Below are 16,713 nucleotides of genomic sequence, written 5' to 3'. Positions count from 1 at the left end.
ACACTAATGTAGCTGACCCAAAACCTAAGTGGAAGTCTAGCATGACTTTGAAGTATTAAGAGCCTAATGCTAAGTATATTATTGTGCTCTGTAGGAGTTTGCCTTCATCTTTTATGAGCTGAACACTTTGATTTAAGTTTGGAAAAAGATGATGATTTAAACGTGTTAGCTGCCATCTCAGCTGACTGCAAGTTGTGCTAGCAAATGGCAGACTGGATTTTTTACAACTTGAAATAATTTCTGTATTTGTTGTGCTGTAAGTATGAATGATCAGACCCTGCTAGCTTCCATGCATGATAGATATTGCAAAATCCAGCAGGATGTCCAAGTTTCACATTTTGGCCTGTATCATACATATCACAGAATCATAGAATCACAGAATGGTTTGGGTTGAAAGGGACCCTAAAAAAATCATCTAATTGAACATCCCTGTCACAGGTAGGGGACATCTTCCTATAGATCAGGTTGCTTCCTGATAGCTGAGGTGCACACACTCACTGTGCACACTCAGATCTGGACTGGTGAATGCCACAATCCTTTTCTCAGTGTTTAGCATTTCACAGTATCTGAAAATGTATTGAAGTGTAGGCAAATGCCCCCTTCTTTCCCAGAATGGCTTCATACCAGAGCAGAAGGAAATATGAGGAAGAAAAGATTTCAAGAGTTATATAGCTGTCCTGTTCTGCCACATGTGCACCTTCATGGGCTTCCTACATTATTTTTGCTTGCAATAATGATTTAGCTGTTGGTAGAGGATATGAATTCATACACTTCCAATTGGAAACACTATTCTTGTCCGTGTCTCCACTGACATTTTGTACTTTGTGGTTTTTCCTATTTCACCTTCCTTTTCCTTTCTGCCTTTTTTCTTTCATTCTTAATTCTCATTTGCTCTGAACTCAATTTTTCTTTTCTTTTTTTTTTTTTTTTTAATTTCATTCTCCTCCCCCTGGCTTACAGAGACCCTCTCCTCAGGTCTCTGTAACTAATGTTCTTTCACAGTGCTTTAAAAAGCTTTGAGTATTGAGGCAGATGCACGGGGTAGGGTACCAGTTATATAAAAGGACAGCTGTAAAAACATGTGCAATGGCAATTAAGCAAGAACTCTTAGAAGCATGAAGTCATTAATCGTAATTGCAATAAGGCTCTTCTTAGAAATTGTCCTTAACATTTGAAATGGAGAAAATGTCAGCTTCAGGCAGCGTTCCAGTTTTGCTTGCTCCACTTCCATGCTACTGCAAGCAAGGGGGCTGTGTGTGTCCGATTACCAGCTACATTGAGGAAGCTTTATATTCAGACATCCTTCTTTGGGATTGCTGTCCCACAGGCACTGGAGCATGGTCCACTTCAAATGCAGCAGAAACAAGAGGCCAAGCTACCAGAGAAAGGATTACTCCCCAACAAAGCAATTTCCAATTTCTGCATTGAATATTATCAAGGCCCTACCCTGAGTGCCTTCAATCCCTTTCCAGCAGGTTAGGGCAGCTACCATCTTCAGTCATTGCTCTGCACCTCCCAAACTCAGTCCTCTCAGTTTCAATAAACTCTGGATTGTTTTCAATAATCAGTCACTCTTTTAACTAGGTGATACAAGCTGAATGACAAAGATATGCTCAAGCAAACCAGATGAATACACAGAAGGAACCCTGTTCCTTTCAGTTGCAGGCTGAAAGCTGATATATTATGTCTGCATGCAATAAATTTTTTTTTGTTTTAATGTTCCTAGGGAAGCTTGAAACTAAACCCTTGCAAAACATCTGGTTCAAAACTTCAGCATTTTAATATTAAATGCTTCCTGAAATCTGTTTGTGTAACTGTACCATGCAGGTTTGCTTCATAGCTTTCTAATAAATTGCTTCTAGCTTATTTTGTTATCCTTGCACTGACTTTGATATCTCCTGCTGATAATATAATATCAGTAATAGTGCTTCTTCAGGTTTAGTAGTTAGCTGATATCCTAACCACGGATTCTGAAGACAACTGCATAATTTTTAGGTTTCAGCTTCATATTGTCTTTCACTCAACTCTAAGATTTTAACTTTCTGCTCCCTAAAGTGAATTAAATTCTTGTTACAGTTTTGTCTTCCCAAACATTGATTTCAGTATCACCACAGATCCCTTCTGCAATACCTCTGGATAAAGTGGGAAAAAACTTTGCATGGTCATGTGAACAGCAGTTGTCATATTACTGCTGGGACTGGTATTTAGAACTTTGTGTCAAAGCCCTGAAGGGCTTGGAAAACAAAAAATTTCAGCAGTGAAGTGGAAGATTTTTTTTTCCCCACACCGAATTGTGATCCTTATCATCCATGGATAGATGAACAAAAGGAAATCAGAAAGGGCTCATGTATTTTAAAGCGTGCTAAGCCTTGTGATGTTGGTCTTGCTTACCCCAAAAGCTGTAGCTTAATAATTCCAGCTAAAGCAAATTAACATCTCAGTGTGATTCTCCAGGTTTTGCAGGCTGATTTCTGCCTTCTGCTGGTTTCACGTTTGTGTTGAGCACAGCGCAGAGTCCTGACCTGGCATTGCCTGACCCTCCTCCAGACAGGGTAATTGTGTCAGCCCGACTCTGAGCTTCAGGGCTTGTGAACTTCGGGATCCTGTCATGCTGACACAGCTGCACTGCACTGGGGACCGGAGCTGGTAATTTTGCAAGATGTGTAGCTTAGACTGACTGTAGCTATTCAGCTTAATGCATCCTCAGCTCCTCTGTCTGAGGTCTTCCAGCACGGCTGAGAGCACCTCAGAAGCATGCCTCTCTCTCTGGGCTAAAGAAGGAGCCTTGGTTCCCAGCTTCAGGTAACCAGGTAATGCTCAAAGACTGAATACTGAAATTCAGGGGGCCTTTGAGAGCCTCTGAAACACAGGAGAAAGCAGAAGCCACTCAAGGGCTCCTGAAGCACTGGGAAGGATTAAAACAAAACCCAAACCAAAAAACCCCAAACTTTTACAGCACATAAGTTCAATTCTATACCCTTAAAACCCGTACTAACTTTTAGCAAAGCTTTGTGCATGCTTTAGATTAGCCATGCAATTACACCACAAACCCCCACTAGGATTTAATTTCAATAGAAAGCAGTAGAACTAATAGTGTGCTTACAAATAAAGCTGCTTACAAATAAAGCTAATTAAGATTTTGTAGAACAAGGGACTATTTCATACAAATACCAAGAGATTTAATGTCAGTATATAGCACTTTCCATGACTCATAGAGTCTATAAATATGTACAGGTATTTTCAGCCTGATCATTATATGCCTGGCCTAGCTCAGAAAGACATGTGTAGGAAATGTGTAGCATAGTAGGAAACAACTCTTACAAACAGAATATAATTGTGTAAATATCTAACTGGAACAAAATCCTATAGCTGATGTACAACACAGGAAATTCCATTTCAACATATTTCTTGATGCTTAATCCTGCCAGGTGGAATGGATCAACAAAAAGGGAGAAGTCACAGTACATGGTGAAAAAATGTTACACATTTGTGGAGGTCATCCAATGGGACCTAAGAAAAATCTGCAAAGCAGCTACAAGTCTCATTGCTCAAGTTCAGCTTGGTTCAAACTCAATGTCTATATATCTTGTTACAATTATTTACTTTTCAATTTATCAGTATCTTGCAAAAAATCTATTTTAACTGAAATTCCTTTTCAAGATATTTTCCTATTTTTTTTTTTCCCAAGAGATAACTATTATTTCAATTAAAATAGAGTAGTAGTGGAATAACAGGGGGAGGAAATTGGTGTAGGGAAAAAGACACTTTCTACAATTAGCTCCCAACAGCTTCTTCAGACTGTAGTATGTAGTATGATTTACTATAAGAAGAGTACCTTATTAATTTCAACAGCATCAATAAGCACTGAATCATGTGCTTGTATAAAAGTGGGGAAAATGGAAAATGTCAGCACAATGTCATGACATGACATGCTATGCTATAGCTGATCAAAGCACTCAGATTCAGAGGAAAATAAAATAATAAGAGGAAACTGTTAAACATGGCAGCTGAAATGAAAAACGGAGATCTCCATAACAGGTCACTGTGAATCAGATTTGGAATGTTAAAGGAGAGTGGATATTTAACATGAAACCTGAAGGTATTATTGATGAGATTTTTGTCTAATTAAATTCAAAGCAGAAATGAGAGTGGAAAAGCTGTTCAGAGTAAGCATGATTAACAGCTGCCTTTCAGGAACAGGGTGTTGGGTTCTTAAGTACACTTCTAATGTTAAGTTTAAGCCCAAGATTAAATTTAACAGACATACTAGCTCTATCAATTTTGTCCTTGGGTTCCTTATACCTCCTCTTTCAGCCACTAGATTATATATATGAAATAACATGAGAGCAAAGAACTAGGATTTAGTGATTTTGTAAAAAGAAATAGATGCATATAGTAGTGCCTATTTCCTTGTGGTTACATAATGTTTATAATAAAGTATGAGGAGTAACATCTAAGATGAAGCAAGAGACTTTGCAATGCTCAAAATCAACTGAATTGAGAATAGGAGCTCAACACACACCAGGACTCTGTGTCTCAGCATCAGCTTAAGGACTGGCTTTGCAAGGTGCAAGTGTGTGCTTGACCAGACACTCCCAAGAAGACCTTCAGAAAGCAGCCAATTCTGCAGGTAAGTGGTGGGATCTGTGCCAGAGGCATTCTCCAGCCTCTTCCCCCGGGACAGGAGTGCTGCTCTCTGTCCCTACAGGGCTGGGGCCACCTGCTTTCTCACAAACTCCTGTGAACTATGAATGACGTGTTGAAACCACCCTTTTTACTCCAGATTTTTTAAAGCTTTCTCTATACACAGCCAGGCTCAGAAAAAGCAGCAAATGAATGCTGCTAATAAATGAATATTTGAGTATTAGCAAAGCTAAATGTCAAAAATGAGTGAACAAACCCTTGCATGAAAGATTAAAGTCTTAGGATTCATTACACTTGCACTCTAACAGCACATGTTTCACAAGCATCTGTAATAGATTGTCTTCCTTTGTGCAAATGTATTTTCCATTTTCACTCTCTCCTGAGCCAAGTGTGAGGTTCAGAGGGGGAGAGAGAGACTGCCCCTTCTGCTTCAGCCCAGGACCCAGGGATCCTTAAGTCTGGCCAGGGGATTGCAAGGTCTGCAAGGGTGCCACAGAAGAGAACTTGAAATGCTTTGGGTAGTCTTGGTCAAGGAGTAAGCAGCAACTCAATGACAGAAATTCATATAGCACATGAATACAAACAAAGCACATATTTCATTCCACCCATCATTTTCAGAAAAAAAGTGTGATTCTTCACTATTCCTGATAATGTGTTTAAAACTAAATCCATCAAATCTCTTGCCTAAGCAGCATTAATCGTGTGAGATCTTAGCCATCAATCATTGATTGGCTTTTATGAATGATTAGGTAAACAAAATAGAATAGAATGTCTTAAAGCTGCTCTTGCAGACTGTGAGCTACAGACACCCACTCTCCCCATCTCCTCTTTGACTAGAAGGGAGTGATATTGCTGAATGTCACAAGTGGGGATATGATTTGCTAACAATACCTGTCCATAGTTTATATCAAGCATCTGTTACTATTTAAATATTTCACTTCAAAGTAGCCAAAACTTTGTACAAGTCAGATCTCAGACATATCTCACAGACATGGAGAAACTGAAGAAAGTAGCATTAAGTGGGCGAACCCCCTAAACATTGGCAAGTACAACAAAATGCCAAAAAATTGTTTATCTCATTCTAGAATCTGCTCAAATGCCAGCCTGCATCTGGGTTCCTGATCTTCTCTTCAGCTCCTGTACCTTCAGAATGCATACAAAGAAGGCCCTTACATAATGCAGTGGTTTTTATAGCAAGCTAAAACTATGCTGAAGAGATTAAATGTTGAAAGCTATTTTTAGATAAACTAATGGTATCAATTTCACTAATAACATAAGCTGCAGGTGTCTCCTAAAGTAAAAAGTAAGACAATAGAAGACCTAACACTACAAAAGGCTACAGACTACATAAAAGTAGGAGTTTCAAATTACATTAAATCAGGCAATTCTGCCCAATACTCCCTCTGGTGGTTTTGCCCACAGAGATGAGCATGAAGTCGCATACATGCAAAATCCTTCAGCCTAATGACTAAACGTCCTGCTAATAGGATTAAGTACCTTCTCATCAGATAAGTAGAACATGGCAAAATCCCTGACACTCCCAGAAATTAGATCAGAACACAGCCCAGCCCCTTCCTGACGCAGGGAGCAATTTTGCAGAAGAGGTGCAAAATATTAATGGTAAATATACTTGGTTTTCTTACCTTTCTTTGCTTGTGTGTCGGTATTTCTTTGCAAAGTTAATTGGTTAATTTCACTGTAAATGTAAGGGTACAATATTCAAGTAACCATAGAAGTAAATCCAGGCTATAAACAAATCCAGGCTGTTAATTTACATATGCTCTTGCAGCTGATAATTGCATCTCCAAGGTTATATTGGCTAACTACAAGGCACCTGAATACTGTGTTCACTTAATCAGATGGGAATCATAAAATGCAGTTGCATGGTTTCTGAAAAAGAAGGCTTTCACCTACGCTTTTAGGAGGGAGATAAAGCAAATGTCATTTCTTTCCCTTATTTTGCAGGGATTTCTTCCATTTTCTGATCTGTTTATTTATAAAATGGATCTAATTGCTGATTTCTTGGCACACTTATTGTTGTGTCTCTTATATTAAATCTTATTCTGACGGACAGTAAAAGGAATTGCATGTTTGGACACAAGAAGGGAACAACATTCCAGAAACTTCCTTCTTTAAAACTGGCAATAGTGTTTAGCATGGATGTATTTATAATATGAACTAAGGACACAATATGAGATCAGTAATTAGTGTGTTTCACAAAGTAGAAAAGGGACAAACTGAGCAGCATAAGCTTTTGATTTTATACATACATGTCCTGATTATGTTAACAATTGTGCAAACTCGGTGGAATTAATCTAATTAATCTAAATAGATAATTACAAATGAGGTCAAGCTTCTTACTCATGTATTTTTCACCAAGAGTAGCATTTAGGTGCATGCTATACATCTCAGAAACTATAGTTCAAGACAAAATTAACAGGATCTTGTAAGATACTTAGTATTGGTATTTATATTTACTTAATATACCCAGATATCTGAGCTTCCTGACAATGTTTACGTGTAACTGCACCAAACTGTTTTTCTTTAACAGAAAGAACATGAGGTCCTCTTGGATATTTATAATACATGTGCTGTGTCTGAAGGGCCATCAGTGTGCACCAACCAAGCAGGAGGAAATGAATCTCCGGGACAACCTCAAGCGTGCGTATGCTTTTCCTGCCAGGTTGTGCTGGAAGCCCCTGGGCACAGGTCTCCAGCTGGGCAGTGCATTTTAACTTCCACACTCACTGGCATCAAGAAGTTCCACTTGCTTGTGTGGAGCTTAGAAACCATAATAAAGCTGATTGCATGCTTACACACACACACACACACACACACACACACACACACACACAAGATAAGAACAAGCAGGATGAGAAAGTAAAGGGATTAACAGACAACCATCATCTGCCAAAAAAAAAAAAAATATTTACGAGATTTTTATAGGTCATTTGGTTCCTTGTAGATCATCAGAATACAAACCAAATCCAAAATTTAATTCAAGAGATTTTGAACTATTTTGTTTGTCCAAATAATCTTTGAAAATATTCCCTCTACACTTATATACTTCACTGGAAAAGGTGGCTTTTACAAACAGCTGAAATAAAAATACTTAATTCAGAAAATAGCAGCTATTCTGCACACACACACATCTCTAAGCTTGGCTTTATTTTGTGGGTAGAAAGAGGATCAGCCATTAAACAATCCTGTGCTTCATTCTATCTTGACAAGATTTCTGTAATAAACAAACAACAACCTAGAGGTGAGGAAGAAAGATATAAAGGAAGAAGCGATTGATGTGGTTTTGGCAATCTCAAGGTGATATGGTTTTGCTTGTTTTCTATAGTTCCAGTGGTAGTCAGGGTATTTCCACAAAGTAAATAAATACAGATAAAGGATAGGCAATCATGTAGAGCTTCAAGGTGCAATGCATGGGCCAGCCCAGGTTTTCACCAAAACTCTATGGTCATTCATCACAGGAAGTCTGGAAATTGAATTTTTGTGAAAACAGGTTGAAGTCACGTGTAATCTACATTTTCAAAATGCAGAGAGAAGCTGTCACAGGCTTCTAGCAGAGAAAAGATAAATATAAAGGTTATGTCATTAGAAAACTGATGAGTGATCCTTGGAGATACCAAAAACCTAGGATGATGTCCTGTGCAACCTGATGTAGTTGACCTTGCTTTGAGGGGGGAGGAGGGGAGAAGACTCAATGATCTCCAAAGGTACCAACCTCAATTGTTCTGGGACTCAGTACTCAGCAGTGGGACAGTCAAATATATATTTTGAGTTACATACAGCTGATCCTTGCAAAAGCTCTGGGACAGATTCTTATCTGATGGAAATTGTCTTGGCTCAGTGTTATTCAGCATTCGCTATCTCAGATTTTTCAGATTCTGCCACTGTAGGGAAACATAGAGCTGTTTCATTCTCCTTCATCATCAGTGCATGACAATTTGCAATAGTGTTAAAATCTGATTAAATCACTGTATAATTTGGCTTTTTTTTAGAATTATCTGAAGTTGGAGAGAAGTATGTAGATGAAGAGGTAAAGAAAGCTTTGATTGGTATTAAGCAGATGAAAATTATGATGGAAAGAAATGAAGATAAGCACATAGATCTGATGAAAACCTTGAAGAAGAGCAGTGAAGAAAAACAGGTAACATAAATGCATCTGTAGGGTTTATATGTTTATCCTGGGAAGAATGTAAACCAAATTGTATACACGAAACAAGCAGTGTACATCTTTTCATGGAGTCATGGGACTGAGAGAAAATCTGCTTCTTCCCCTTTGTCTCACTAGCAGAGGAAAATTGCACACACTGCTTGTTTCTAAAAACCCCTTCACTGAATTCACACCAAGGCAACTGCAGGCCACTGTAGAACAGTGTTTTGTGCAGAAGGACCAGCAGCTGTGCCCTCCATGTCTCTATAATGCAGGGGCATAAGATGTTTTCCAGCTTGCTTTGCAAAACTTCAGACCTGCAGGAGAATATCAAAGCCACAAATGATAATGTGCTCTAAAGAAAGTACAGTGAATCAGGGACATTTCCAATGTCTTAGTGAAATGCCTAGGCTCAGAGCCATGTGCTCAGATGATCTGAAGAAATAGAGGTTTACTGTATATTTAAAAAAAATACAAATATCCTAACTTTGCTTCAACAACATTGAAGGAAAATTCCCTCCTGGCTCAACATCTGGTAGTTAGTTTAAACTATTGGTATTAGCAAGCCAAAAAGTACCTGATAGCTTTCTAACATCTTAAGGAACACCAGTGCACTCCCACAATCAACATTCTTGCTAGATCTTACTGGATGATATCATTTACACAGGACTTACATCCACAGTGAGAGTTCATAAAACACTGAATAAATGTATTAGAAAGATCAGAAAATAACTAAACATAGATTATGAAAACTGTGGTTACTGTCTCCATCAAGCACATTCTGACACGAGTTTTCTTTTATGTGAGTCTCTTTCCTATTGGAATAACAAAAAAGAATAAGCCCCACCAATTAAAACGTTTCTGTCATACTTAAGAGACAACTTGGAACATTGTTTGGAAACCAAAATTATTAAAATATTTTGCAATTGGAAAGAGAAATTGATGATGTGCAATCTACTTGGATAGGAAGAATTTTTCTCTTTCCATTGTCAAGTCTATTCCAAACTTGCTGCATCTGATCTGCTCAGCTTTGTGCCCTAACTGATGATGTAAATAGAAGCAGCATTGTAAAATGCGTCTTGTTGCCCTTCAGTATTGAAGGAGTGCCTCACACTTCCATGAGAGCAAGAAAAAAATCCCCTTACTACATCCTTTTGATTAGTACACTCACAAACAGCAGAGATGCTCTACTTTTATGTATTTCTGCATTAGAAAGACTTCATGGCAAGGACCTACCCTCGTGAAATATCAGTCCCTTAAAGGTAGAGAAAAGTAACAGAAAAGGACTATTTGTGGGACAGATGAATACTGTTCAGATGATATGGAGAAAAAATAACACAAGTTGAACACATGACCATGTGGGAGGCTGAATTCTTACACAGAATGATGTGTGAGTTTTTTTCTTAACATCAAAAATCCTGGTAGACTGTAGAGATCCATTTGTTTCTGTAGGATGTGCCCCCTGAGAGAACAAAGAATCCTATAAAGAAAAGGTTTTCAATTTTCAGTTCCCTCCATATGTGACTGCAGCTGAGAAGGCAGCCTACCCTAGTGGTTAGGGATTAGCAAAAAAAGGAGCCATAAATAGCAAAATGAGTGATCAACATTAGAATACTAATCTGAATATTGCCCTCAACTGAATCTTTTTCCTTACTTAGCAAGCCTTGAGACTTATGGATGAAGTAAAGGCAAGACTGGAAGAAGAGGAAAGACAATGTCAAGTATCCTTGAAAAATCTATGGGATGAATGTGAATCTTGTTTAGAAAGTACCTGCATGAGATACTATACAACTTGCAAACATGGTGTGTCTTCCTTTAAGAGGAAGGTAGGAAGAAACTTTGTATCTGAAACTTTGAGAACAGTCTTGAGTTCACCCAAAGTTTTAGAGACAGCACATATTTTTTCTCAGTGCCTAGGTCTGCCAGTTATATCAGCTTACTACAATTAATTTGATTTGGAGGGTCTGGAAATATGAAGTTATATGGTAGAGATTACATATGATTATGGTCATGGAATGCTGAGCCAAAATGAGTTCAGTTGCACCCTGGCAAGATTCCATGGAAATTGATGACTCCCCTAACTCCAACAGACTCATTCCAGATACACAACATTTTCTCTCACAGTGGGACTTGCATTAAGATGCTTGATAACTGTGAAAAATACCACATAGATTCTTTATGGTCCATCTGAAAATCAGCAAAGTTATAAATGTAGATGTAGCTACCAAAATTACATGGGGGAAAAGCCCCCACCTACTTATTACATCATTCTTTCCTATATTTATCTTAAATAAACACTTTAAGTAACAAACAAAGCTTTAAAATGCTTTATCTCTTATAATAAAGGAACCTGTCGGCAAAGGAGATTCCCCTAATTCCATAGAAAGAAAATATGGTTTCCTGACTATTATTACTATAATAGTCATTACTATTTCCTGCCCATTATTACTATAAAATTTAACAATTGTAATCATATTTTTTTTGTTCTGGCATACAGTTTAAGTGCAACAAACTTCTGAAGCAAAACCGTAATTGCTGATACTAAAACATTAGTTAGATTTCTTAGCTTTCAACACTCCCATGTACTGAAAAATGCAGTAACTTAAACATTAAATGTAGTGTGTTTCAGACAGGGTTTAGAGCAAAAGTGTTTAATATTTGTGCATATTCTTAAATCAGGTTAAAATCTGGGAGATATTAAATTTAAGACTATTTGTGATACTTTCAGCTTTTCGATACTGCTCATGGGTAGCTCATATGAGTGTTTAGGATTTTCAAGAGTCAGTGGATGCTACAATTACTGCAGTTAAAGTTCTACACTGTATTGTCACTGTCTTTGACCCTCTTGGTAACTTCCTCCATTAGTTATTTGGTTTATTTGAAGCATTCAAAGTAAGAATTGTGTTGTGTTGTGTTGTGTTGTGTTGTGTTGTGTTGTGTTGTGTTGTGTTGTGTTGTGTTGTGTTGTGCTGTGTTGTGTTGTGTTGTGTTGTGTTGTGTGAAAAGGGAAAAAAAAAAAAAAAGAAACTAGAACAAAGATGATAGCTGTGGCTGAGGATACACAGACAGCAGGAGCAAGACTGGCTTAGGCTGTTCCTGCAGTGCTGTTTCACACTTCACCTTTCCTCTAAGCTGCACTAGTGGTCAAATCAAGCCGATGATTTAGGTTTTTTTAAAAAAATTAAGATATATATAACTGTCTTTATCTATATCTGTCTATATCTATCTATATGAGTGTTTTAGCAGAATGTTTCTTAACCCTTACCCATTTTCAAGTGTCATAGAGTGTGGCTCATAAAACCACTCCATTGGCTCATGCCAGAGTAGTGCCTTAAAGCAGGGAGCAGGGAACCAGTGGCTGAGACCCAGGAACTGGAACTCTGTAACAGCAGAATTGACACTTGGCCTCTTACACGGTAAAACCATGGACTCAGAGCCACTGCTTTATTGATTTTGCTGGTTTCCATTTGCACAAAGATGTAAGGATTTGCCCAATGGTGAGAGAGGGCAGGCTTTTTACAAATCAAGGTGAGAACAATCACTGATTACACTGACATAAGCAGACAAAATGCATCTCACGTCTTTACAACATAAAGTCCAAGCTGTCTGTTGGAAGAAACCCAAATGATAATAACTTTGACCCCCTACAGATTAAAGGGCAACTGGCAGACTTTTACTCCAGATCTGATTTGGAACTAATGATTTAGATTGAATGCACTTCCCTTCTTTGAGGTCTACTGTATTAAATTACTTCAGAGAATATGTTGTATTGGCAATTATTACGAAGGCATTGTTTCTATCAGTATTTGAAAGAGAAAAATTAGAGACACTTACCTGACAGATGAGAAACCAATAACTTGTCTGTTGCCTGATCTGTCTCCTTCTTATACACAGGTTGAAGATTTTTTGAGGAAAATACCTCCACTCATATTTACTTTTCATGAGGATCAAGGAAGAGACATCCAGTCCAATGAAAAGCCTGAGAAAGAGGACACCCAGCTAGCAAAGATGGAAGATTTATTTAGCCAGCTATTATCAGACGTGGGCTCAATATTTGACAGAAGTTTCATTTTTTTCAAGCACATGCAAAAAGAATTTGACCAGTCTTTTCAGACGTATTTCATGTCTGACCTGGACTTGAGTGAGTCCCCCAGTATGCCAGCTTTACCTGAGGTCACCACCAGAACTGACGGCTCCCAGAGAGGCTGGGGCATGCCCGGCTTCTTACAGCTAGTTTTTGATTTTAGTAGGACGGTGTTTGAAGGTGTCAGTGAGGTGATCACCGACGTGTTTGATGAATACAGAGATTATAGAAGAGATGTGCCAGAACAAACCAAAGGCAAGTGTCAAAAGGTGAAAACTGACTGCACTGTCAATGACATCAACCCCCTTGGGATGACTAAACTACAGCAAATTACTCAGTTTCCAGTATGTGAGTGTGAGATATGTAAGCAAGCTCTGGAGGCTATGGAAATAGGATAGGATAACTATCAGTTAAATGAACAAATAGAAGTCACTTAGGAATCTCAGAGAAATATTGCAGGGGGACTTAGGGGTCTTACACAGCCTGATTTTCATGGCAATTCTCAAAGCATTTGCAGGAGCTCCTCAGAAGCACTTAAATTCAGTGTGGATGCAGGTTCTCACAAGGTTTTAATCTCAGCATTTGTCAGGATATGATTTGTATCATCTCTTATTGACATGGTCACCAATTCAAAAAAATCAGGGTAATTCTGTGAGATGTCAAGGCATATCCTTGCCCTTGCAAAATGATACTAAGTTCAGCTTGACAGCTACAAGTCCTTTTGCAGGCTACAGCAGCAATATAATTTGACAATCAAACATCAGCCAATCAAAGACCAGCCATCAGGTTTTCCAGTCACCAGAAAATTCTGGGCATACCACTGATGATGACATTCAGTGAAGGAAAAGGACCATGGCAAACTTTTAGAATACAAATAAACCTCATATTTGACTATTGCAAATAGGATAAATCACAGCGAGCACATGCCATAACTCTGAGTGGCAGGTGACATAAACGTTATATGATTATCAGGAAATACAAAGTGACTGTTGAACAGTGTTGTTTTAATTTTTTACTGTATCATAAGCCATGTTACCTCAGAAATAAGCTTTGGTACTGTGTTCTCATCTAATGGTATGTGCTTATGATACATGTTGACTTCAAAGGGTCAAAAAGATCTTACCAAAACTCACATGTTGTAGAAATAATGTGTAATAATATCAGCAATTGTTTGGTTATGTCCGGGGAATAATGTCTGTCATAAGACTTTATAAGGGAATATACTACAGCAGCATGAATTCCTTGAAAGAAAACATGATCTGAATCTTTTCCTGACTTCTCCTTTTTAATAATTTATTCCTTTTATTTTTGTTGGGGGAGTTGAGGTGAAGTGGAGAAGTAGGGAAGGGGATTTAGGCAAAATACTTTGGATTAAGGACAAGGAATTATATTCTAGCACTCAGGCTTGGTAATGAATGCATACTTAAAAAGACTCTAAGTTTAACGGCAGTCTAAAAATACTATGACTTCATTCTAGATCCTGACAGAAGTGGCATGTTTTCAAAAATTGTGTCAGGGCGCCAGAGACTTCAGTGCAGGGAGCTCCGGGAGAACTCCTCTGGATGCCCACAGTTTCATGAGAGGTGCCAGAAATGTCAAGACAATCTTTTGCATGGTAAATGACTGTTTTCCCTTTTTCTCTTTTTTTTTTTTTTTTTTTTTTTTTTTTTTCTTTTTTTCTGTAATGCAACGATTTGTTTATGCATTGATAATGCACTGGTTTATCGATTTTGAGATTTTAATTTTCTAATGGGATTAACATTTAGTCATTGTGTTTTTACTGTAACTACAATAACCATTGCTCATTCCAGATGACTTCAATTAGTTTTCCCCACAGTCTCCACAGAGTGTCAGTATAGCTCAGTTATTAACATACCGCTGGTGCTCCAATGACACGTCCCACAGCCTATAAAATAATGAATAGGTATTTTGGTAGAGCTGCCATCCTGCAGAGGAGCAAGATATCAGGCAGCACTCGATCCTGCCTGGGAGCAGAAGTGCTGAGCAGACAGGGAGGAGAAGCTCAAACTCCTGACAGTCGCTTCCCCTGCTGACAACCAGGTGTAACCTCAGGTATCATTCAGCTCCTCACAAGGAAAGCAAGGGCTGAAAAGCCTGTAATTACTTCTTGTTGCATCCTGTCTGCAAATAGAACTGACATGAAGGACAAAAAGGGGACTTCATGTGCTGACATATATAAGGAGATGGCCGAGCTCTGTCAGCACCATCCATGGGCACCTGAAAAACCTTCAGACTGATCACCTAGAGCTGTTGCCAGGAGTCCCACTGAAGCGTATCAGTCTTTCCAGAATTATTTAGATCTTAAATCCAAGGAATATGCTTAAACCTAAATGTCTTCAGAATATCTCCAGTGTGAAAAAAATTAAAGAGCAATGAATACTTTTAAAAGAATAGGAATCTGAATAGAATATGAAAATAATATGAAAAAGAATATTTTACCACTTACCTTTTTATCTATACCCATGTATTACACATACCAGTTTGTTACTGTACCATCAGCTTGAAGGTGCCCCTTGATAATCCAATTTGACGTTAAAGAAACTGAACTCTTACAGAGCAATTATTGTATAGAAATTTTTCTTGTTTAAAATCCATATTTTAGTAAAGAAAAAAAGACCAATCTTCAGTTTTGAATTTGTGGCAGATGGTACTAGTTTCATACTAGTGTCTAGCTATTGTAAGATGAATATTAGGTCTTAACACTCAACAGGAACACAGGCTTTCTTGTAATAACCTCTATAACAGAATCACAGAATAATCTGGGGTTAAAGGGACCTTTACAAGCCATCACACCCCAGAAATCAGCAGGGACATCATCTAGGTCATGTTGCTCAGAGCCCCACAGAACCTGATCTTGAATGCTTCCAGGGATGGGACATCTACCTGTTCTCTGGGCAACTTTTTTCAGTGTTTCACCACCCTTATTGTAAAAAACCCCTTGATTACATATAGTCTAAATCCATCCTCTTTCAATTTAAAATCATTACCTCTTGTCCCCAGAGCCTGATAAAAAGCTTGTCCCCATCCTTCTTACAGGCACCCTTCAGTTGCTGATAGTCACAAATTATTAGACACAATGTGTCCCCAGAGACTTCTCTTCTGCGGGCTGAATAACCCCAGCTCTCTTGACCCATCCTAATAAATAGGAGAGGTGTTCCCACCTTCTAAGTTTTTGTGGCCCTCCTCTAGACCTCCTCGAAGAGGTCTATGTCTTTCCGTGCTGAGCAGTTGTAGTTTGAGACAGCCCCAACACCAGGCATCCATGAGAGTCACTTGCTCATCCTCCCCTGCCACAGCTGGGCAAAGCAGGGAAAAGAAAACAAAGTTAATGAAGGCTTCATGAGTGAGATAAAGACTGGGAGAAATATTTCAAGGGCAAAAGAGGCTCAACTTAAAAAGCTCACTCAAAGTGAAATTTATTACTAACAGAATCAGAGGACGATAATGAGAAATCAAATAAACCCCTAAAACACCTTCTCCCCCCCAGCCCCTCCCTCTTTCCCACTGACAGGTCAGGGGACAGGACATGGGGGTTTCTGGGTCAGTTCATCACTGAGATTTCCTTCAGCTGCTCTGGGAGAGGAGTCCTTCCCCTGTGAGCCCGGGGGTCCCTCCCTCAGGAGACAGTTCTCCATGAACTTCTCAGGCATGGGGCCACTCTCAGGAGCAGCAGCCGTACGGCACCTGCTGCAACGTGAACTCCCCCCACGGGCACACAGTCCTCCCAAAACTGCCACAACGTGGGTCATTCTTCCACGGGGTGCAGCCCTCCAAGGACAGGCTGCTCCAGCCTGGAAGC

At 38.8% G+C, this 16,713-nt stretch overlaps 1 protein-coding gene across 1 annotated transcript in view; it reads left to right on the top strand.

The window, feature by feature from the left end:
• CLUL1 (clusterin like 1) overlaps positions 1–16,713 on the top strand; it is a 58,654-nt gene that overhangs the window by 38,048 nt on the left and 3,893 nt on the right. Inside the window, exons 2-6 of the mRNA XM_033519390.1 lie at positions 7,196–7,305; positions 8,655–8,803; positions 10,468–10,635; positions 12,704–13,241; positions 14,371–14,508. Coding sequence (XP_033375281.1) covers positions 7,196–7,305; positions 8,655–8,803; positions 10,468–10,635; positions 12,704–13,241; positions 14,371–14,508 — 1,103 coding nt within the window. The remainder of the gene's footprint in view (positions 1–7,195; positions 7,306–8,654; positions 8,804–10,467; positions 10,636–12,703; positions 13,242–14,370; positions 14,509–16,713) is intronic.

Source organism: Parus major, chromosome 2 (assembly GCF_001522545.3).
Source record: "Parus major isolate Abel chromosome 2, Parus_major1.1, whole genome shotgun sequence".
Classification (NCBI taxonomy): domain Eukaryota; kingdom Metazoa; phylum Chordata; class Aves; order Passeriformes; family Paridae; genus Parus; species Parus major.
Note: the sequence above shows the minus strand (reverse complement) of the source record. Positions and strands in the feature narration are given on the sequence as shown.